Source organism: Bos indicus x Bos taurus, chromosome 16 (assembly GCF_003369695.1).
Source record: "Bos indicus x Bos taurus breed Angus x Brahman F1 hybrid chromosome 16, Bos_hybrid_MaternalHap_v2.0, whole genome shotgun sequence".
NCBI lineage: Eukaryota > Metazoa > Chordata > Mammalia > Artiodactyla > Bovidae > Bos > Bos indicus x Bos taurus.
In genome coordinates this window covers 78,193,860-78,218,460 of record NC_040091.1, presented here as the reverse complement: position 1 = coordinate 78,218,460, position 24,601 = coordinate 78,193,860, and the positions used below count along the sequence as shown (strand labels likewise).

The 24,601-nt window shown below is 47.3% G+C and overlaps 1 protein-coding gene across 5 annotated transcripts in view; it reads right to left on the bottom strand.

Moving 5' to 3' along the window:
* Positions 1 to 11,912: 11,912 nt before the first annotated feature.
* NR5A2 (nuclear receptor subfamily 5 group A member 2) overlaps positions 11,913 to 24,601 on the bottom strand; it is a 127,916-nt gene continuing 115,227 nt past the window's right edge. For all 5 annotated transcript variants that reach the window (XM_027565806.1, XM_027565802.1, XM_027565799.1 and 2 more), the window contains one exon: positions 11,913 to 15,127. In XM_027565806.1, coding sequence (XP_027421607.1) covers positions 14,880 to 15,127 — 248 coding nt within the window. In that variant the 3' untranslated portion in view covers positions 11,913 to 14,879. The remainder of the gene's footprint in view (positions 15,128 to 24,601) is intronic.

Below are 24,601 nucleotides of genomic sequence, written 5' to 3'. Positions count from 1 at the left end.
AAAACATCATACTATGTTCTCATCTTTGTAGAGCTATCCCAAATTCGTCATAAAATTATCCTCATTTAATTTCAGTCTTGAAATTGGAATTTTCTCTTCCATACATGGCTTAGAGGACCCCTAAATGATTACTAAAATCTGAGCTTATCATTAGGGGGACTTAAAAATCAGAATTCATCTCCCATAGACTTTAATCCAAGCACCCTAAGTACATAGACCCCAGACTTGTGTCTCCACTATGTCTCCTTGATTTTTCCCCTTCCAAAGGAGCAAGACTTTTTTTTTTAAATTTTATTTTATTTTTAAACTTTACATAATTGTATTAGTTTTGCCAAATATCAAAATGAATCCGCCACAGGTATACATGTGTTCCCCATCCTGAACCCTTCTCCCTCCTCCCTCCCCATACCATCCCTCTGGTTTAGATACATCTAGGTCTTCTTTTTTAAGACTATATTTTTAAAATTAAAGAACTTATAACTCTAAGTTATAAAGGGATGGATATAATTTTCCATTTCCATATAATATTCCATAATCAAGAATAAAAACTTGATTTTGAGGAAAAGAATGAGCAAAATAGGAACAATCGGCCACGTCATGCTTACATTGCATGTTAAAAGTAATCTACATCAGAAAGCAAAAAAGGGAGTTCAGATGTGGAAAAGAGTGCATTTGAATTGTAAATACTATAATTGATAGAAGATGTTTAACACGCGGTCTCAGAATTTTTTTTCAATCTGATGTGTGCAGCTCGGCTGCAGTTCGGGAGTCGAAGTGCGCTACTTCTGTTTTCTGAGTGCACTGTTTTATTCCCTCCCCCCTTCATTTCCAGGTTATGGTGAGCTAATTATGAAAATGCTGAACATTCTGTCCTGATACTTGAAAGTTCTTGACTTCTAAGTATAATGGGTACCGGCGAAATTCTCCCAGTCCTGTTTTACTGACCTTCTCTCTGAGTACATTCGTAAGAAACTGTTCAAATCAATGGAATTGTACCTTTGGTTTCAGCTAAATGCAGCTGGAAACTAGTGTATTCATACCAGTAAAAATGTTCTTGTTTTCAGAAGCTGACTGTGACAGTCATGGCAAATGTCAGGTATTTGTAATACATATTCAAGGGAGCGGATTGCTCATGAAAAGGCAGAGAGGGTTGGATGAGGCCAGGGGACAGCATCACCCTGGGCGGGTTCTTTCCGGACACAGCACAGAGGCTGAGAGCTGACCTAGGAACAGCAGCTGATGAAAGACACTTCTTCCACCTAAGAAAGTACTTTGTTGTCATTTAGTCGCTTCAGTTGTGTCTGACTCTGTGCGACCTTATGGGCTGTAGCCCGCCAGGCTCCTCTGTCCGTGGGATTCTCCAGGCAAGAGTACTGGAGTGGGTTGCCATGACTTCCTCCAGGGGATCTTTCCGACCCAGGGATCAAACCCGTGTCTTTTATGTCTGCTGCATTAGCAGGCAGGTTCTTTCCCACTAGCACCGCCTGGGAAGCCCCTTATATACATTTGTCATTCAGCTGTCAAGCTGTGTCCAGCTCTTTGCGACCCCAAGGGCTGCAGCACACCAGGCTTCCCAGTCCTTCACCGTCTCTCTGACTTTGCTCAAACTCATGTCCGTTGAGTCAGTGATGACATCCAACCATCTCATCCTCTGTCGTCCCCTTCTCCTCTTGCCCTCAATCTTTCCCAGCATCAGGGTCTCTTCCATTGAGTCAGCTCTTCACATCAGGTGGCCAAAGTATTGGAGCTTCAGCATCAGTCCTTCCAATGAATATTCAGGGTTGATTTCCCTTAGGTTTGAGTGATTTGATCTCCTTGCTGTCCAAGGGACTCGCTTCTCCAGCACCATAGTTCGAAAGCATCAGTGCTTCGGTGCTCAGCCTTCTTTATAATCCAACTCTCACATCCACACATGATTACTGGAAAAACCATAGCTTTGAGTAGACGGACCTTTGTTGGCAAAGTGGTCTCTGCTTTTTAACATGCTGTCTAGGTTTGTCATAGCTTTTCTTCCAAGGAGCAAGCGTCTTTTAATTTCATGGCTGCAGTCACCATCTGCAGTGATTTTGGAGTCCAAGAAAAGGTAATCTGTCCCATTACCACATGTAAAATAAACGGCTAATGGAAAGTTGCTGTATACGGGGAGCTCAAACCCAGTGCTCTGTGATGACCTTGAGGGGTGCGGTGGGTGGGAGGGGAGGGAGGTTCAAGAGGGACGGGACCTATGACTGACTCATGTTGAGGTATGGCCGAAACCAACACAACATTGTAAAGCAATTATCCTCCAATTAAAAGTAAACAATTTTTAAAAATCAAGAAAAGAGTTGTTTTCTAAGTTTTTTTTCCCTTTATCCTAGATAAAGGATATAGAAATTAGGATATAGAAATTTCTACTGACATAGAAATTAGGAATTGTGAAAGCACAGTGTTTGGTTCTGTTTGAAAGCAGTTATAAGAAAGGTGAGAAGAAGGGTTTTCTTATATTTCAGGATGTGTCTGTCTTTTTCACGGTGAACGATCATTAATCCTGCTTTTTAAACTATTTGTTTTCAAACATATGTTAAAATGTCCCTTGGACTGCAAGGAGATCCAACCAGTCCATTCTGAAGGAGATCAGCCCTGGGATTTCTTTGGAAGGAGTGATGCTTGAAACTCCAGTACTTTGGCCACCTCGTGTGAAGAGTTGACTCACTGGAAAAGACTCTGATGCTGGGAGGGATTGGGGGCAGGAGGAAAAGGGGATGACAGAGGATGAGATGGCTGGATGGCATCACCGACTTGATGGACGTGAGTTTAAGTGAACTCTGGGAGTTGGTGATGGACAGGGAAGCCTGGCGGCTGCAATTCATGGAGTTGCAAAGAGTCGGACACGACTGAGCGACTGAACTGAACTGAACTGGTGAGTAGGTAGGGAGTTACAAGAGCTTCCCTGGTGGCTCAGAGGGTAAAACGTCTGCCTGCAATGTGGGAGACCCGGGTTCGATCCCTGGGTCGGGAAGATCCCCTGGAGAAGGAAATGGCAACCCACTCCAGTATTCTTGCCTGGAGAATCCCAGGGACGGAGGAGCCTGCTGGGCTAGTCCACGGGGTCACAAAGAGTCAGACACGACTGAGCGACTTCACTTTCACTTATGGAGTTACCAGACACCAAGGGTGTGAACAGGCGTGGAGGTCCCTGGCAGAGAGCCTGGCCCCCGAAAGCAACACTCGGGGGTGTTGCTAGACCTCCCTGTTTAATTCTTTAGGCTCACGTGAGGGCACGTCTCCCTACTGGAGACTTGTGACTGCTGCTCTGCAGGCTTGCTTCTCGGAGAGCACAGCACGGTCAGAAAGGAAGTTGGGGGCGGGGGATGGGAAGGACGTCTGGGCCAGGACCGGGACCCCTGCTGCCCTGAGCCCTGATCACTGGTGGGTGGTCCGCCTGTTCACCTTCCTCTGCCCAAGGAAAGCCCAGGTCTGAGACTGTGCCCCCGAGATGCAGAGAAAGACCCAGGAGAGCTGGGGGCGAGGTCCAGGGCAGGGTGGGGTGCACACATCCCTGTAACCTGATTTACAGGGAGCTGATGACAAAGCGGGAAGGTGAGGCAGGGCAGAGGAGCGGGGACCCCCTGCCTGCTGCTCTCCCCCTCCCCTCCACCTCTGGGAGAGCGACACTTTCTCTGCCTTCTCTGCCGTGTACCCAGGTATCAGGGGCAGGCGTGTAGCCCCCATGTTTGCAAAGCCACTGCACTTCCCCTGCCCACCTAAGACAAGTCCACACTTCTGACCAGGGGCTGAAGGCAGCTGGGACCCCCGGGGAGGCACCCAGGGGGACGATGGTAGCTCCTTTCCACTCCTGACCCCCTGAGAAATTTCTGGTGAGAGACAGGAGGAGGTCCCAGGCCTTTATTCTGCTTGGAGGCTTCGAAGCAAGCAGAGATGATTAACCACAAAAGAATAAGTGGTTTGTCAACAGATCATAAAATAAGCGGGCGTGGGGTTTCCCTGTGCCCCGGGACGCTCCGGCACTGTGCTCACGATATAAACACACTCGCAGCCCCGGTCCGCAGCCGCCCCCTCCCGCCCACACCTGCTGGGGGCTCTGTTGCCCAGCAGATCGTATCTGGGAAAGTTCCCCGCAGGGCTGGAAAAACAGGAACTGGGCACCTCCAAGGGTCGTAAATCAGAGCTGGGTGGAAACCCCCTTCTCCTGACTCTCTGCACCAGGGGATCACTTGCTGCTGCCCGGGAAAATAAACGCAGGAAGTTTTGAGGGTGCTTCAGCAGAGCTGCAAACCACACACCGGTGAGACCATTCCATGTCACCTCCCAACACCCCAGCTCCTTATTTGGCCACGGTTGTCCACAGAATGAGGTAATGCAGTGACAGTTTAATGTTAGAACAATGACCCTTCTCATTGTTACCCGGCAGATCCCAGATTGCACACTTTTTCTTTTGCAGGGTGGGGTGCCCCCCACCCCTGCTTTAACCGCCCCCCCACTCTGGGCCCACCCTCCTGTCCCAGCGGGGCTCTCGTCTATGTCGCCCTTGTCTCCCTTGTCTAAGTCTTGCTCACACCATCCGGCTCCCACTTCTCACCCCTCAGTCGTCACCAGTGCTCAGCCTTTCATGCCTCTGTGAGCAGCGTCTGCGTCTAAATACTGCACCTTCCACCAGATTCTCTTCGGCCAGTAATTCTAGGCACCAATGTGGCTGCAGAAAGTGCCTGCATTTTAGTGTTGAAAATAACCCAGGTCCTCGTTTCAGTCCCTTTACATAAAGCACCGAAGAGCTGATGCTTTAAACTGTGGCGCTGAAGAAGACTCTCGAGAGTCCCTTGAACAGCAAGGAGATCCAACCAGTCCATCCTAAAGGAAATCAGTCCTGAATATGCACTGGAAGGACTGATGCTGAAGCTGAAACTTCAATACTTTGGCCACCTGATGCTAAGAGTGGACTCATTAGAAAAGACCCTGAAGATGGGAAAGATTGAAGGCAGGAGGAGAAGGGGACGGCAGAAGATGAGATGGTTGGACGGCATCACCTACTCAACAGACATGAGTTTGAGCAAGCTCCGGGAGTTGGTGATGGACAGGGAGGCCTGGCGTGCTGCAGTCCATGGGGTTGCAGAGTCGGACATGACTGAGTGACTGAACAACAATAACACATTAAAATGAAATAAAGCAAAAGCAAAGGGGAAAAAAGCAGCAAAAAAGCAGGGGCTTACTATCACCCAGGCTTACTATTTTCACTTCTGTGTTTAGTTACGGTAAGGTGGCTGTTTTTACCGACGTGAAATTATCACGTGACCAGAGTGTGTTGTCTTGCTGTTTCTTGATATGGACCTAGATCTCAACTGAACTTGGGCAAAGGGACGTTTGCCCCAAGAGTTAGGCAGCATGATGGTGAGATGGAAAAGCAGGTGAGGAGCTGAGCACCTATCTCCCCGTGTGCTCTCGCGGGTCTGTGTTGATCTGGGTGAGCTGCTGGGCTGCGTGGACAAGTGGAGCTGGGTTTGCATCCTGGCCTTGCCTCGCCAGCTGTGTGACCTCAGGAAACTACCGTGACTCAGCTGTGGTTTCCTCGTCTGCGACGCGATGGTGACAAACAGGTCACCTCGCAGGCTCGTTGTGAGACTCAGGGGAGGTGCTTGGACTGAGCGCTGCTCAGCCTGTCTCAGGGCATAGTCGTGGCTCCCCATCGTCATCCTTTTGTCACCAGTGACACCGGGAGTAGGTCGTGGAGGGGGAGACCTCTTCTCCCACGGGATGGGCACTCCTACACTTTCTGCTCCTTTAAGGGAGGTGGGAGGCCGGGTGAGCACCGGCCGGGCATTGCCAGGGGAACTTGGCCGCAATCCAGGCCACACAATAGTTGTAGGAGCATTTGACACAGGAATAACACAAGGCCACGGAGGAGCAGAGGGGAAATGAAACCTGTCGCGGCCACACCAGGGGCAGGGCGACACGTGTTTCCACACTTATTTATAGAAGCTGCTCCCCCGCGGGGGCAGAGATTTTGACAGTCCTGATTTATTTCTGGGGAAAATCCTTGGGACAAGAATTTTTTTTTTTTAAATACTGAATACGTTAGTAAGTGGGCTAATGGCGAAGGAAGTGAGCTGAATTAACATGCACCAAATGTTTATTCTTCATAAACATTGCCTGGATTCCCGGATAGGCTGTCTATGAATATATTTTTTTAATATTTATTTATTTGGGTGTGTCAGGTCTTAGTGGGGGCATGCAGGATATTCAGCTGCAGCACGTGGAACCTTTTCTTTTTTTGTCGTTGTGGCATGGGCCGTCCAGCTCCCTGACCGGGGACCGAACCTGGCCCAGACACTGGGAGTGCAGAGTCTCAGCAACTGGACCGGCAGGGAAGTCCCACAGACGGGACGTTATGAACAACGGATGCATAAGATGCTTCTCGAATGGTTTCGTGGTGACACTAAATAGGGGGACTACCCGTCGGACTACAGTGTGGGAGCTTTTAAAGTCGTAACGTGGTCAGGACTAACGGTGGACGGTGCTGATGGCGATGCTTCCTGTCGAGAAGGTGTACAAATAAAGGTTTCCACCCCTGGTTCTCCTGTGGGTAAGGCTCAAAGAATTTGTAGGTTTCGGGGGTCCCTGAGGCGCTTGGCAGTCAACCCGTTTTACTTATGTTCTCATTTTAAACGTTTCATTTTGTATTGGAGTACAGCTGATTAACAGTGCTGTGACAGTTTCAGGTGGACAGCAAAGGGACTCAGCCACGCGTACATGCGTCCATTCTCCCCCAGGCTCCCCTCCCGTCCAGGCTGCCACGTGACACTGAGCTGTGTGGTGGGACTTAGTTGGTTATCCGTTTTAAATAGAGCAGCGTGTCCATCCATGTCCATCTCAGGCTTCCTAACTATCCCTTCCCCCATCCTTCCCGCCGGCAACCGTAAGTTCATCCTCTAAGTCAGGCAGCACCTGTTTTAGGTATCAGTGATATCTGATAACTGATCACTCCTGCTCTTGCTGAGACAAAGTACGTTTCTGGGTTTTGGGTGCCACTATTTTAAAAAATGTGTCCGTCACCATTGCGTCTTTTGAGTCCTAAAGAAAAGGGTCAGTAATGAACACGAGTCCTGGGGTGCCTTGGTTTGTGCTTCCAGGGGTTCAAAGCGTGGGGTTTGGAATCAGAACCATGTGCACCCTGCCCTACCACCTCCTGGCTGGGACTTGGGCAAATTACTTAACTCCTGTAAATCCCGGTTTCCTTGTTGTGAAGATGGGGTTGCCGTGAGGATTTGGCAATATCATTTTTGTATATTTGAGGAAATATCAAGCTTTTGAAACAGAGAGACCCCATCATACAGTGGCTTAAATGAGAGCAGTTCATTTCTCTCTCATCTGAGCCTGGTCAGTGGACACGCCTCATCAGATCATTCTGGGACCCACTGTGCCCCCAGAGAAGGTATGTTGGAGAGCCAACACCTCCACCACCACAACTCACCTCCACTCAATGGCAGATGCTGCAGAAGCAGGTTTTTTAAATTTATATTGTATTGCTGCATGCTGTTGTTCAGTCACCCAGTCACGTCCGACTCTCTGTGACCCCATGGACTACCGCACGCCAGACCTCCCTGTCCCTCACCGTCTCCTGAAGTTGGCCCAAGTTTGTGTCCACTGCATCGGCGATGCCATCTAGCCGTCTCATCCTCTGACACCCTCTTCTCCTTGTTGTAAAGCTGACTAACAATGCTGTGATGGTTTCAGGTGGACAGCAAAGGGACTCAGCCACACATACACATGTATCCGTTCTTCCCTAATCCCCTCGCATCCAGGTTTCCACATAACACTGAGCAGAGTTCTCTGTGCTATAAGGACCTTGTTGGTTATCCATTTAAAATATAGCGATGTGTATATATCCATCCCAAACTCCCTAACTATCCTTTCCCCCCATCCTTCCCCCTGGCAACCATAAGTTCATTCTCAAAGTCTGTGAGTGTCTTTCTGCTTTGTAAGTTAGGTTCATTTGCATCATTTCTTTTTAGATTCCATGTATGAGGGACGTCATGTGGTATTTCTTCTTCCCTGACTACTCCACTCAGTACGACGCGCTCCAGGTCCATCCATCTTGCTGCGAATGGCGTTATTTCATTCTTTTAATGGCTGAGTAATAACTTCTATGCAGAGCACATCACGAGAAATGCTGGGCTGGAGGAAGCACGAGCTGGAATCAAGACTTCTGGGAGAAATACCAAGAACCTCAGATATGCAGATGACACCGCCCTTATGGCAGAAAGTGAAAAACTAAAAAGCCTCTTGATGAAAGTGAAAGAGGACAGTGAAAGAGTTGGCTTAAAGCTCAACATTCAGAAAACTAAGGTCATGGCATTCAGTCCCATCGCTTCATGGGAAATAGATGGGGAAACAGTGGAAACAGTGGCTGACTTTATTTTTCTAGGCTCTAAAATCACTGCAGATGGTGATTGCAGCCATGAAGTTAAAAGACGCTTACTCCTTGGAAGGAAAGTTATGACCAACCTAGACAGCATATTAAAAAGCAGAGACATTACTTTGTCAACAAAGGTCCATCTAGTCAAGGCTATGGTTTTTCCAGTAGTCACGTATGGATGTGAGAGTTGGACTATAAAGAAAGCTGAGTGCCGAAGAATGGATGCTTTTGAACTGTGGTGTTGGAGAAGACTCTTGAGAGTCCCTTGGACCATAAGGAGCTCCAACCAGTCCATCCTAAAGGAGATCAGTCCTGGGTGTTCATTGGAAGGACTGATGCTGAAGCTGAAACTCCAATACTTTGGCCACCTGATGTGGAGAACTGACTCATTTGAAAAGACCCTGATGCTGGGAAAGATTGAAGGTGGGAAGATAAGGGAACTACAGAGGATGAGATGGTTGGAGGGCATCACTGACTCAATGGACATGGGTTTCGGTGGACTCTGGGAGCTGGTGATGGACAGGGAGGCCTGGCGTGCTGCAGTCCATGGGGTCTCAAAGAGTCGGACACACTGAGCGACTGAACTGAACTGAATATTCCGTCGTATGTATGTACCACACCTTCACGATCCATTCCTCTGTCAATGGACATAGGTTGCTTCCATGTCGTGGCCATTGTAAACAGTGCTTCAGTGAACAATTAGGGTGTATATATCCTTTTGGATCATGTTTTTCTCCAGATATATGCCCAGGAGTGGGATTTCAGGGTCATATGGCAGCTTTATTTAAAGGCCATACTGCTCTCCATAGTGGCCGCACCAATTTACATTCCCACCAACAGTGCAGGAGGGTTCCCTTAAAGAAGCAGTTTTGAATGAATTTACAGAATTTTTCAAAAAGTTGTCCTTGCAAGGACACCTCCCATCTCCTCTTGGCTCTTTCTCACTGACTTGGTCCTGAAAACAATCTTAGACACAGTGGCCCAAGGAGGCTGGTCTGGGGATCACCAGACCTCCCGGGGAGTCCAGGGTCCGCCCCACACCGCCCTCAGCTCAGGAGGGGAGCAGGAGGGCCTGCAGTCTCCAGTCTGTTGGCTTCCTGATCATTTAGTGCCAAACTCACGTCAGGGATACTCAGCGATTAGTCTAATGACACCCCCTTCTTCCCTCCTTTCCAGCAACAATTAAACATGTGACGTTTCACAGACTGGCTCTAAGCTTTCCTGCAAACAAAACCACCACCACCGACTGATCTGAGTCACTGAATTATTAATTCCTCACTTAACATAAAACAAATGCCTGTGTGCAGCAGTTAAAGTCTTGCAGGAATATTTATTTTGAGTGACTAAACTATACACTTCCTGTTCGGCGTGCAGGAAAATTGGTCTTTATTATTCCAGGGAAATGTCAAGATCACTGAATGTCGGAGCATTTTGACCCACGTTGCGGAGAACAAACCCTGCACATGGTTCTCATAAAAATATACATCAGAGGTGGCTTCAAACCGAACGTCAAACTTCGTTAAAGGTACAAACCCCTTCAAAGTTACTGTGAATATCGAATATAACAATCAAATGCACATCAGCAAGAACCATTTCCCGCCCCCCGCCCCCCACCCCCAACCCTGCAACCCCGGGCTGGTTCATGCTGACGGACTCAGCAACTTTGTGAGAGTTATCCTAGGGGCTGGGAGTGAGGTCTCTGCTTATCAGAATCACCTTCACTGGCCGCCGGGCTGGGCTTTTTGAAAAACAGCCCCTCCACCAATTAAAAAAAAAATGTATATAGCCTCTTATAAAAACATAAATGCAGGATGCTGGATGCTTGGGGCTGGTGCACGGGGACGACCCAGAGGGATGGTGTGGGGAGGGAGGAGGGAGGAGGGTTCAGGATGGGGAACACATGTATACTAATTAAATAATTTTCTATTAAAGAAAAAAAAAAAAAGAAAAGAAAAGTCCAAGGTAATAAATGCCATTCATGAGAAAAGGAAAAAAAAAAGAAAAGAAAAAAAAAAAACATTAAAAAAAAATATGTTCTATGACTCCCTTGACCTGTGTGATGATTATCTGGGCGTATACATATGTAAAAGTTTCTGCACTTTTCTATGTGTTAAGTTATAGGTCACAAATGAACCTATGTACATATTTGCATGCATGGATGTAGACAATGTATGAATATATACATTTTTTTCATATTTCATGCAATGTCGGCATGAATTTTGTAAGTTCTTCCTAGTAAGAGGTTGACAAGGGAGATGTCTTTTGTGGGCCACTGTTTGCTGCTGCTAAGTCGCTTCAGTCGTGTCCGACTCCGTTTGACCCTATAGACGGCAGCCCACCAGGCTCCCCTGTCCCTGGGTTTCTCCAGGCAAGAACATTGGAGTGGGTTGCCGTTTCCTTCTCCATCGCATGAAAGTGAAAAGTGAAGGTGAAGTCGCTCAGTCATGTATGACCCTCAGCGACCCCATGGACTGCAGCCCACCAGGCTCCTCCATCCATGGGATTTTCCAGGCAAGAGTACTGGAGTGGGTTGCCATTTCTTAGTTGATCAAAAATCTTAGCTCCATAATCAACTAGACCTTAGGTATGGCGTTCTGATTCTTTGGCATCCTTTGTGTGGGTAGTTGCTCAATGGCATCCAATTCTTTGTGATCCCATGGACTGTAGCCTGCCAGGCTCCTCTGCCCATGGGATTTTCCAGGCAAGAATACTGGAGTGGGGTGCCATTTTCTTCTCCAGGAGACTGTCCCCACCCAGGGATCAAACCCTCGTTGCTTACATCTCTGCACTGGCAGGTGCAGTGGTAACACTGCGCCATCTGGATAATATCATTGATAAAATTTATATCAAATACCAATAACTTAGTACCAGATGCCTGACTTTGTCTAACATACCTTTTCCTTTTGAAGCAAATCCTAAGTGTCATCCTGGCCCAGAGACAAATGCAGGATTGTGTTTAAGGGCTTCTGAGTCTTGGATCCACAATTCCCACTGACTAACACATCACTCTGAGCAAGAAACTGTCAGGAAGAGGATGCTACCTCGTGAAGCTGATCTGTTGTTGTTCAGTCGCTCATCGTGTCTGACTCTTTGCGACCCCGTGGTCTGCGGCATGCCAGGCTTCCCTGTTCTTCGCCATCTCCTGGAGTTTGCACAAACTCGTGTCCATTGAGTCAGACTCTGGAGCTGATCCAAGGATCAACTGAATTGACCGAACACCTGGGGAAATGACTAGGGCACAGGGAGGGCTACAAAGACAGATACTATAGGATATTGCCGTCAGCTGTAACAGTGAGTGATGCAAAATGCTGTATTTTATGTATGGAGCGGTGATGCACAGGTTGAGTTCAATGCTTCATTTCCCACTGAGGACAGTGGGCCACCTGAGGCATGTCTGTGCGTGTGGAAGTCTTCTGACTCCATTCCTAGTCAAGGATCTCAGTTACTTTAGATGCTTTAGAACCCTGTAGAATGAGGACACCATAAAAACTTTTAAAAATGATCAGGCTGGGCATATCAATATTTATTGAAATACTGAAAAAAAAATTCCATTTTGTTGAGAAATTCCTGGCAAGAACCAACATGACAATTTGATTTCACGGATACAGTTAAGTAACGTCAACGAGGAACTGACTTCACACTCTCGACATCGCGTGGATTCAAATCCAGGGGGCAGCAGAAGATCCGTAAGATAAATACCCAGATGTGACAGATTGTCTGTTTATAAACATAGACCAATGACAGTGAACCCGGCCAAGCCCTGAACCTCCATATCTGAGTCTGCCTTTCCTAGTAAATCCTACAGCTGATAAGGCAGCGGCTAAGTCAGTGTCTGGCTGAAACCCAGTTACTGGCAGACACTAGAGAAAGTCTGCACGTGCCATGGACGCCAAGCAGCACTCTGTCAGCTTCTGTCTTTAATGTCACCATCAGCGTGGCTGAAGTCTCTATGTTCCCCATCTTTCTAACTGTTCTCATGGTGTAATTTATTAGGTTAACAACACAATAATATGTGCCCTTGTTTAGATAAAATAGTCAGTGGGGAATACTGTACATTTAAAATAAAACTTGGACTTTTGGGATCGATATATTTGTTTTTGAAAAAAAATTTTTTTTTTTGCAATGTTAAGCACCCTCCAAACAACTATGTCCCAGATCTAGAAATCGTCTCATCCCGTGTTCCATATACAGTGATGGAGCCATCTCATAAACTGCCGACACTTTTCTCTTCCAACTTGGGGAGAGTAAAGATGCTGCTCTATTTACTGCTTTGGGTATGGACTGATCAACTATTTTCCTGTTGTCCTTTGAGCCATGGAGACAACATAGGTGACCTCTGAGTGACGACCTATGGACGCCCGGCTTAGCTATGGGTACCCTTCACTTGGACGTGTGTTAGAGGTGATTAATAAAAATAATAAAATAATCTTCTCTGTACTCACAGAAGTAATAACTAATATCTTTGGTATACAACTTACAACGCTTGGAAAGAAAACCAGATAAGACTCCACCCTTGTTAAATTTACTAGAAAACAGAGGGAGCTACAAGTCACATAATTTACAATAGACATTAAATAAACTACGGTAAGAACCATGAAGATTTACAGACATTTAATCAAGTGAATGATTTAAATTCATTAAGACGCCTCTCTGTCTCTGAACTATGTCCCACTAACTTGACATGCTACAATGAACCACAGATTTGGTTTCTTCAGCCTTGGCTCTATTTTAGACAAAGGCGAAACCAAGGAACAATAAATTAGCATCATAATTGTCTACAGTTGAACCTATGATATACAATATAAATAAACTATTCAAAAGCCAGAAACATTTATGAAAAAATTAAGGGACTAGGAGATACTTTCATTTTTTTACAGTTTCTACAAGTGATTGTGCCGCCAATAATCTCAAAAAAAAAAAAAAAATTAAAATCTAAATGAGATCCCCGTTTCTGATTTTAGTGTCTCACGACATACAATAACTAAGTACTGTTAAAAATAATTACCGATCAGAAAAATAACATTAAGAAATTGCTACTCCAGCTCTTTCGTCACATCACAGTCCCCCCCCGCCCCCCAGAGGCCCTAAGGAATGTAAACACTCTATTTCATTTGACTTTAAAGTATTAATACTTTATTTTAAACAAGTGTTGATCCACATCTGCTACCTTTGAGAATTGTGAAGTAAGGCAAGACTTCTGTATCTCTGGCATCGCCTGTTGATAATACTGACAGCGTGGTCTGGAGACTGTTTCGCAGTTCTCTGTCCTCCAGTATTTGTTCTATAGCAGACTTTGGTCTATAGAGTGACTCAGAAAGGTCACCATCGCTCTCTTCCCTTCCCTACTGGGGAAGATCTGAAGCACATTGCTATCTTTCCAGGCTCACCGTTTCCTCTCTGCGTTCAGGGGATGATCAATTGCAACACGCCACTCATCGTGTGTGCTCAGCCCCGCCTTGCTTTTGCATAGCTTAACATGCTTCCGTGTTCTTTTCCTGTTCAGAACGGTGACTATTTGACATTCCAGCAAAATATGTTTCCTATTGTATTTTTTTAATGAACTACAAACCTTGATGGTTAAAAAGGCTGATGTATCCTAATAAGCCTTTCTGCTGGGATTTTTTATGAAATCCAGTAATGCTAAAGCTAAAGCTTTACAAGTTTGTAGTCGCTGCCCTTAATATTAATGAACGCTTGTAATAGGATCAGAAGAGGGACACTGCCTGCTTTTTTTTTTTTCCCAAACATTATGAACACGTGACAAAACAATCCAGAACATAGTCAAAATGGCAAGCTCACATATCAATGGACTGTTCTTATTAGCTGTTGGCAGGTCTAAGATACAGACAGTCAAGAATAGGCTTTTCAAGGTTTGGTGGCGGAGCTCCTGGGGGGTGCAGCTGAGCACAGGTCCTCGCTACAGACTCCGGGATCCCAGGACAGAAGGTGCCAGGTCCTTGGAATGAAGAGGAGAGGGCTGTTATCGGTGCAGCTGATGGATTCTTGAGGATGGTTCCAGTTCCGCTTTACCACGGAGGAATTCTGTAAGCTCAAATTCCCTGCCACGTAAGCCTAACGAATAGCATAGATCAGTTCCTAGATTTCTTCACAGCGGAGATCGGTTTCAATATACAGGAAAGCGTCTGTCCGTTTCCAGCCTGACACGGTGTTGGGGTCCGTCTGTGGGTTCAGTCGACTCCGTTCCAGTGTCTTTTGCACAGAACGCTCTGGGGATGTGACACATTTGATTCACAGTTTGCGATACAAATACCCTGATACATCATTTATTGGCCATTCAGCACTTGACTACTATGCCTTATTAAATTCAGTATCTTTAAACCAAGTGTTTAATTCATGTTGCTTGGAGCCATTCAGAGTATTTCTTTTTTCCCTTTCTTCCTGTTCTTCTCCTCCCCCACCCCACCCATCTCTGTGTTTTGTTGGGAGGCCGAGCCCGCGGCGGCTGTGATCACGCTCGCTTTGCATGCAGCATCTCGATCAGCAGGTTGTTGTAGGGGACGTCCCCGTTCAGGTGCTTGTAGTACAGGTACTCCTCGGCCTGCATGCTGAGGGCCCGGATCTCCGGGAGGCGGAGCAGCAGCTGCCCGAACTTCTCCGTCTGCTGTGGGTAGTTGCACACCGTGTAATCCAGCAGGGCGGCGTTGACCTGCTCCTGGACGCCCTCCACCAGCTGGAAGTTCTCCAAGTTTTTGACATCTGGATTAAAAAAAAAAAAACCACAATATTTCAATGGTGTTTTAATCCCTGTTTATAGCAGCCTGTTCAATTCAGGGTTGCATTTTTCCTCCTGACATTCAGCCCACCTGACGCACCGCCAGACGGTAGGTCAGCCCCACTCATGGAGACTGCCTGAGCAGACGGTCACAAACGTGCTTTAGGACAATGTCCTGTGGAAATTCTGCCTGTGCCTCTGGTCAGCTAGACACCAGTGGGTTTTGAGCAAGGTCAGTTCTTTTCATATCTCACAAAAGAAAAGGTTTGAGGATTCCGAAAGTAGAAGGATCGTAATATATTGCCAGCAAATGAGTCCCCTGAGGAAGACTGATCTTAACCCAGTATATGACACGGTGCACAGAACTCTGTATTAATTTTTCTGACCCAAGGTGAAATCTGTGTCCAGGCTATGATGTAGTTAATTCTAATAAAAAGTGACAGGGTTCTTGTTTCTGTTTGACATTTTCTAAATGATTCTGAAAGCCTCTGACTTGTCTAGCCTATGCTAATGAACCATCTGGTACACTCCAGTGACTGCCAGCGGAGTTGTCGCTGCTGGGAACTCTCTAAAATATATGTCTTGGTGACTAATGATCTTTATCAAATGAAAGCTTCGTCCTTTAGGCAGAGTTCAAGCAGGATGGCCGGTGCCCTTTAACCTGAATGTGGTTTCTGCAGTTGATACTTTGCTTTTTTTTTTTTTATTTTCCCTTCTAGACACGAGCCATTCACACAGAGGAGATGGATTCAGACAATCCACCTGGCCTGACTCCTACGGATCCTCGCCCTGCGGGTCCTCATAATGTAGAGGAAGAGGGAAACAGAGTTGAAAGACAGATTGACACACACAGACACACAGACCCTGAGCCGGGGCAAGTGGTTATGGTGGGATTTCTCTCCTGGAGTTGGTTTATGTGAACTGTGCAACGTGTTCGCGGTGTGTAGACAGACGCCTCTGGGAGAAATCTATAGACACGTGTGTGCGTGTTTACATACGTCATCTGTGCTAAGAAAGCAAACAGGCGCAGGCACCTCTCCCCCTGCTTTGTCTTCTAATTGGACAAAAATAAATAAGAACGATTCCACAGAACACCAACTAACACCCTGGCTAAAAGGTTAAACGTACCAAACCCCGCTGAGTCACCAAGATGACTCGCGTCCCGTGTATCTGCCACCGAACGTCGTGAGGCTGAGTCTGTACGCATGTGCACGGTCCCTTTGGTGTCTCTACACGCTGCGACAACAGGCTGCCTCACGTGTGCTGTCGAAACGTGTCCAGGATGATTTCGGTGTTTACGTTTTGAGCCATAACTTTGCATGAAGCATGCTTCCCCAATTCCGTCCCCAAATCTCTGCCCCAAATTAAAAACAGCGGGGAATTAGTACCGAAATAGCGTGGGCACTGGTACGATCACATCTACTTCAAAGTGCAACGGGGGAGTCAAAAATACTCGATTACTTATTAACGAGATGCACAGACAGACAAATGCTACCCGATGAGGCGCCTCGCCTTCCAAGGTGCTGCCCACCGGACACGACACAGGTGGCACAACCCCTAATGATGCGCTTTCCATCTATCGCATCTAAGACGGCTTAGAGCTCAAGTAAGATACTTACTAGTTATAGCCGGTTCAGAACTATAAGATGTAAACAACTGGAAATCCCTTGAATATGCCGTACCAAGACAGATGACAGAAAAACGCACGTTCATGTCAGCCTGGTTCTCTGCCACACTGTTCGAATTTCAGAGGCGCACACCCTGGTTCCAGACATTGGTCCTTCCTAAAGCATCATGGCAGAGAACCAGTAATTCCAAAACAGTTCATCTGAATTCTGACCAGCTTCTTAGTGCTGCTTCTCTTTACCCTCCCGCTCAACCTAAAGAAAACATTTAAGCCTAAAACCTAAGGAATAATTTAGTTTTTTCTTTTATATACTACTAAGAAGTTGAAAGAAAAAAAAAAAAGCAAATTCCAGTGTTATAGTGATTTTAACACAATCATAGGAAAAAAAATCGAAGTATTATTTTATGCTACAATGACAGATATTGTCACAGCAAGAAAAGCTAACGAAAGTCACCAAGATTCATAGGGAGGATGCAGGAATTTGCACAGTATAAAACGCAAGATAAACGAACAATAGTCTTTTCAGAAAGTTGTTTTTGAAACCTTTTTTTGATAAACGTATTTTTTGAGAATAAGGTTCAACCTTCTGTGATAAATTATGCCACTCTCTTAATAAAAGCAAAACAAAACACAATGAACTGCTAAGAAACAGAAGACAAAGGACAGATCATAAGTTCTGGTTAAATCACGTGCTCTTGTTACAGACAAACATTTGAAGTCTTCAGGTCTTTAGAATTCAATTAAGATACTTACTAGTTATATCTGGTTCAAAACTATAAGATGTAAACAACTGGAAATCCCTTGACTATGCTGTACCAAGACAGATGACAGAAAAATGCACATTCATGTCAGCCTGGTTCTCTGCCACACTGTTCGAATTTCAGAGGTGCACACCCTGGTTCCAGACATTGGTCCTTCCTAAAGCATCAGGGCAGAGAACCAGCAGCAATGCGTTTTCCATCTATCTCAAACCCTAAAGTTTAAAAACACATGCAATTGTCCTTCTGAAGGAAAATCCCGTTTAACGTGTTTATCATTAACTATAACAGAAGTTACGCTGCTGGTTGTCACAAAGGTACTACTTACTGCATGTCCACTCTGTTTCTATGTCTATACAGGCAGTTTGTAATTCAGTGGCAATGATTCTGATATTAAAGCTATATAGTGAAAGAAAGAGAGAGAGAGAAAGAAAGGAAGGAAGGAAAGAAAGAAAAGCATTTTGACTGAGTTCCTCTCATCCACTGACCAAGAAGTTCCCAAATCACAGCTCCGGCTGATCTGTTTCAGCTCTGTGTCCCTCTCACAGCATCTTGTCCTCTTTTATTAACCGTCCATTTCCCCATGAAAACTTCCAGCATCTTGGGATCAGCACTATTATCTATTAGTCAAGGCCTCCCCAGAGATGTCTCCGATTGTTTGCTTTATATTTAGGTGTATTTGTCCAAAAATCGCTTAATTATAAAACGACCTATTACGTTAGCTGCTACATATTTTTATGCTGTTGTGTGTGTGCTCAGTCCTGTCTGGCTCTCTGCGACCCCGTGGACTGCAGCCCGTAAAGCTCCTCTGTCCGTGGGATTATCCCAGCAAGAATACCGGAGTGGGTTGACATTTCCTCCTCCAGAGGATCTTCCCATCCAGGGATCAAACCTGATTCTCCCGCATCTCCTTCAATGGCAGGCAGATTCTTTACCACTGAGCCACCTGGGAAATCCTTGAGCCGCTTTGTAGCTTCTAAGTTGATTTCCTTTCTTTTTCTAGCTTGACACTGGCTTTCAAAAGTGGACTTATACATCTCTCCTTGAAGTAAAATAGTTTAAATGTAATAGTGTGTTCTACTCAAGAATCCAGTGGTGAGCCTTTTTATGATCTTAATAAACAAGGCTCAGTTCACGTGTTCTGACAACGGGGGTCAGTTTTGCTCTAGGGAGAACGTGTCCATGCCTTCATCTGGGTGTGGGATATGGCCCTTTGTTCTTGAGTCTCTCGTCTTTCCCGTCCGACAGGCAGAACTTGGCGTTTCCACGTGGAGAATGTAAACTGGTGCAGCCATTGTGGAAGACAGCATGGAGGTTTCTCAAAAAACTAAAATGCAGCTACCATATGACCCGGAAATCCCACTCCTGGGTATGTACTTGCAGAAAATGAAAACAATAATTGGAAAAGACACACGCACCCCAATGTTCATAGCAGCACTCTTTACAATATTGAGATGTGGAAGCAACCTCGGGGTCCATCAACAGACGACAAAGAAGGTCATGAGTGCAAGCAAACGCTGGGAGATGGTGAAGGACAGGGAAGCCTGGTATGCTGTAGTCCACAGGGTTGCAAAGAGTCGGACATGGCTGAGTGACTGAACAACATACATGTAATGGAACACTTTGCCAACAATGGTCCATCTAGTCAAGGCTATGGTTTTTCCAGCAGTCATGTATGGCTGTGAGAGTTGGACCATAAAGCAACCTGAGTACCAAAGAACTGATGCTTTTGAACTGTGGTGTTGGAGAAGACTCTTGAGAGTCCCTTGGACTGTTAGGAGATCAAACCAGTCAATCCTAAAGGAAATCAGTCCCGAATATTCATTGGAAGGACTGATGCTGAAGCTGAAACTCCAATACTATGGCCACCTGATGCAAAGAGCTGACTCACTGGGAAACACCCTGATACTGGAAAGACTGAAGGCAGGAGGAGAAGGGGACGATAGAGGATGAGATGGTTGGATGGAATCACTGACTCGATGGACATGGGTTTGAGCAAGTTCTGGGAGTTGGTGATGGACAAGGAAGCCTGGTGTGCTGCCGTCCATGGGGTTGCAGAGAGTTGGACATGACTGAGCAACTGAACTGAAGTGAAGAATGGAACACTGCCCAGCTATAAAGAACGAGATTCTGCCATCTGCAAGAACATGGATAGACTTGGAGGGCATTATTCTCAGTGAAGTAAGTCAGACAGAGAAAGACACACTGTGCGGTATCACTTATCCGTGGAATCTAAAACACAGCAGACCAGTGAATGTAACACCAACCAAGAGAAAGACTTGCAGATGCGGAGAACCAGCTGGTGCTACCAGTGGGGAGAGGGACACAGGAGGGCCGAGACACACCCTACAACACAGGAGCACAGCCAGATGTTACACTAACAGTAACTAGGATGGAACATAGCCTTCAGAAACTGTGAACTCAAAAAAGCAAGCAAGCAGAGATGAAAAGCGCCTCAACGCAGTGCCACCACGTCTCCGAAGACCTGGAACTTTCTCTTTCACGCGGGTCACCTGTGTGCACCTTATAGGAAGAGACCAGATTTAACTGTGCCCATGGAATTCATTTTTAGGCTAATTCATGCCCTATCCTAAAAAACTAAACGTGAAATACCTTTAAAATGCTAATCATTTTCTCTGTGATGCCGCCTTACCAATCAAGCCCCACTCTACAAGTAACGAATGGGTGCTCGCATGCCTCGGGGGTCTTAACTCACCTCTAGCAGGAGTCCGTAACGCTGGAAGTTCGTGAATGAACTGATAGCTAATTATATGAGAAAGCAAAATTTGGACAAATTATTCCATGTTCTGGGGTCCTTGGAAATCTGCTTTTTGGGATTTGGTCTTCAGTTCCCAGATGAAAGAGCGTTGCCCCACACGTGGGTTTGAGGAGACCCAGCTGGGGGAGATCGACAGGAGACCAAAATCCGCCACCAGCTCTTCTGGGGCGTCACGCCAGATCCCTGAGCCTCCTGCGTTTGGCACGCTACACGTTTCTTTGAAACTGATGTAAGCTTCATCTTAATACAATTTAGAAATGCAAGTTAATGAACCCCATCATTACAAATTCTGAGTTGGAAACAGTACGTAAACAGGCAGAGGCACCCCCGACCCTTTCTCCCCCGCCTTTAAATTTTGATGACCGGCAAAAAAGCATTTTCAGCTTCTCGTCTAAGTATCAATCTCCCATCATCTATTCCACTTTACTCACTCAGGGACTAATTACCAACTAGTTATATGGAGCAGCCTGATGATCAGCTCACAGTGGGGGCCCAGAGTCTCTTCCATCCTTATTGGAAAGTAAACCCTTAGGTCTTCTTGAATACATTACAGCTGGCTTTTTGGTCGCACACAGCTTTTAGCCTCCTTCTGAAGCTAAAGACGCCGGTTTCTGCCTCCCTGGTCTCTGCCACATGGCACGGCTCCCGTACAGCATGCTCTTTTGGGAGACTGGTTCTCTGCAGAGCAAGGGAGCTGGCGGCTGGGGGGCTCAAACGGCCGGAGAATATAATTATCTTTGTTAACTTTCTGCACATTGGGGGAAAAAAAGAAATCTCATCCAGTCCTTTCAAAGATACAAAAGTGGGGGGAAGAGGTACCACTTCGCATCCGGAGAATACTGCTTCCCCTTGAGGCTTTTGGAGGGCTACCTCTAAACTGGCTCGCGACTTGTCCCGCGAAGACTGAACTGAACTGAAGTCCTTTGTCTAAATCTCTGTATGTGTACACATGTGTATGATTATTAGCCACGAACTATTCGTAGTGACTGGAACAGACAAACCAGCGTCTTCACAGAATAAGAAAATCCAAGTCTTTGGCGGGAACTGCATGTAAAAATGTGGGCATACAGGATATGTATTATTTTTGTACATAGAAATGAGCCTGTACAACTTGCTCAGTTCAGTTCAGTCGCTCAGTTGTGTCCGAGTCTTTGCGACCCCATGGACTGCAGCACGCCAGGCCTCCCTGTCCATCACCAGCTCCTGGAGTTTACCCAAACTCATGTCCATCACGTCGGTGATGCCATCCAACCATCTCATCGTCTGTCGTCCCCTTCTGCTCCCGCCTTCAATCTTTCCCAGCATCAGGGTCTTTTCAAATGAGTCAGCTCCTCCCATCAGGTGGCCAAAGTATTAGAACTTCAGCATCAGACCTTCCAATGAATATTCAGGACTGACTTCCTTTAGGATGGACTGGTTGGATCTCCTTACAACTAGCTGGTGCTTTATGAATGACAAAGCACACGACCGTGCTTTACTACTTCACACTTTATGTATACACCGTCTATGAATTCATTCATTCATTCAGCCCTGCGTGAGATGATGGAGATATAGGAATAAAAGACAGACTCTGGGTCAAGTGCTAGACACAAACAGTGGGTGCCCCGGGCACACACAGAGCCGAGGGGCAAGAGAGTGCTCGGGGGAGGTGACGTCTGAGAGCTTTCGAGAAACGAGGCAGAGGGAGCTGAGCATCATGGGGAAGTGAGAGGAGCAAGCCGTACTCAGAGCCCCAGAGACAGGGAATGGGTCCCCGAACAGCTCAGCTTCTGTGAAGGGCTGCGGGGGGCGGGGAGTGGGCACGGCGGCGGGAGGGGGTACAGAAGGGTGGACTGTAAAGTTTGGGGTGGGGGGTGCTGTACAAAGAGTCTGTCTTTTGTTCTGGAAGCTACACAGAAGCATTGCAAGATGTGAAGGAAGGAAGGACGCGGTCAGCTCTCTGAGTGGTTAACAGCGGGTGTGTGCAGGACCACAGTGGCAAGCTCGGTGGCCACAGCGGTGGGGATGCGCGTGAGGGTCATCCAGGCAGTCACGCCACAGGGCGCGCCGGCCCCGGGTTATTCCGGAGTGGGAGAGGGCAGAGGCCCTGGCTGGTGGTCTGGGTGTCCGTCCAGGGGGAGAGTGGTGGGCACCTCCACCCGTGCCCCCCGGCAGGAGGAGAGGACGAGGCGCAGGACGTGGTGAGTCCAGGGGCACGTGGGCGTCCCCAGGGATGCAGGGCGAACGGCTGGAGACGGGGGAGGGGGCGGTCCAGGCTCAGCAGGGAAGCTGGACTGGTGTCCAGAGGCGGGAGCCATCAGTGGGCAGTGAGGATGAAACCCCAGGAGTCGGGGGAGTGTGTGGAGAGAGACGAGAAGGGGCTGGGGCTGGGAGTCGGGAGACTACCAACTCGCCAAGGATTCTCTCGTGAGAAGGCATTGTGGGTTACGAGATTTAGACTCGGAAAGATTAAATAGCTTTTCCACGATTTCTAAGTTAAGGACAGACCCAGAGAATGCGGGAATGGCTAACATTCGGCCGCATTAGTCAACCTGCAAAGGAGGTTTTCACAGACGTCTTAAGACTGGGAATGTGTCACACAGCCCCAGGTTCCTGCCACCTAAGGGGTTTCGGAATGGGACGTACCGGGTGGTCCCATAGCTCAGCTTCTAAAGGGTCTCAAGGTCTGTGAACGAACAGTTTTCAGAGAACGTGAATGAAGTCACGCACCCCTGACACCCATACTGACGCATGTAAGTGGCTTCAGTCATGTCCAACTCTTCGTGACCCCATGCACTGCAGCCCGCCAGGCTCCTCCTCTGTCCACGGAATTCTCCAGGCAAGAATCCTGGAGTGGGTTGCCATTTCCGTCTCCAGGGGGTCTTCCGGACCCAGGGATCTAACCAGCGTCTCTCATGTCTCCTGTACTGACAGGTGGGCTCTTTAACACTAGCCCATATCTATGCATTAGACACCTTAGTCGTCGTAATGCCCCAGGTCATGGTCATAAACAGTCGCAGTGACACTGAGCAGAGACCAGAGTCATGAGTACCCTCCTGGAGGGCTTTTCTGCGCACCAGCCCTTGACATCGGGGCTGTTTCATGGACAAATCAGTCTCTCTGATGTTTTCCAAAATCAGAGAAAGGTAGAGGATTCCTTGCACATTTATCCCATTCTCAATCACAAAGAATATTCAGGAAAACATGGCCAAGCCCTAAGTTTCAGTTAGAGACTTACTTTCCACTCTCTTTTCTTAATTTTGAAGTGCAATTTCCCCAAACATGTATGACACTTCACAAAAAGCAGTGCCTCCCGGGGCTGCCGAAAGCGCAGGCTCAGGAAGCGCCGCTGCATAAAGAACGTCCCCTGCGGGGGCCACGCATGTGTCAGCTCTGCGTTCAGAGTTTGTCCCCCCTAACGGGCAGCAGCTTTTTCCCCAACGGAAAAGAACACCGCGCCCTAACCAAACGTCATGCTTCTGGCCCCGACCCTGTCTCTAACTCTGAGATCACGGGCACGTCGCTCTCTGGGGCCCTGAGTCTCCCGGTCCCTGAAGGGCAAGGGCTGCACCTGACCATCTCCCATCGCCCCAGCCCTAAGAGTCCACAGCTGCGTGACTATGAGTCCAAGCTTTGAAGGAAGGCGCTGGATTCGCGCCGTGAACACAAGTAGTGACGTGTATCTCTCTGTGCCCACCTGGTCAGCTGCGTTTTCACTCAACTGTCCGGGCTTGGCTTTGATTCCCCGAGATGGTTTTGGGCTTGAATCGCAAATTATTTCAAACTCTGTTTAGTAGGCAGCAGAAAGTGGACACAATGTCCGTTAGGAAAACGGCGCCTGAACCGATGTACATCCACGTGGCAACCCCTTTACAAGGGGGAGGAGAGTAGTTTTTGTGTGGACTTGACCACAAAGCTCACAGACGGTGCAAAGCGGGCTGCGGGGTGCTGACCCAGGTCAGGCAGCCTGGTCGGGAATCTACAGAGTATAGACCAATTGAGTAAATGGTCTATTTAATGGCTATTTAAATGGCTATTTAAATGACTATTTAAATGGCTTCATTTAAATAGTCAAAGCAAACACTATTCTGGGGACTTCTTGGTGGCGCGGTGGGTAAGAATCCACTAGCCAGTGCAGGGGACAGGGCTCAGGCCCTGGTCCGGGAAGATCCCACGTGCCTGGGAGCAGCTAAGCCTTTGCGTCACGACTACCAAGCCCTCGAGCCCAGGGCCCCGAGCTCCGCACGGAGAGAAGCCACCGCAACGAGGAGCCTGCGCACTGCAAAGAACGGGCCCTGCTCGCTGCAGCTAGAGA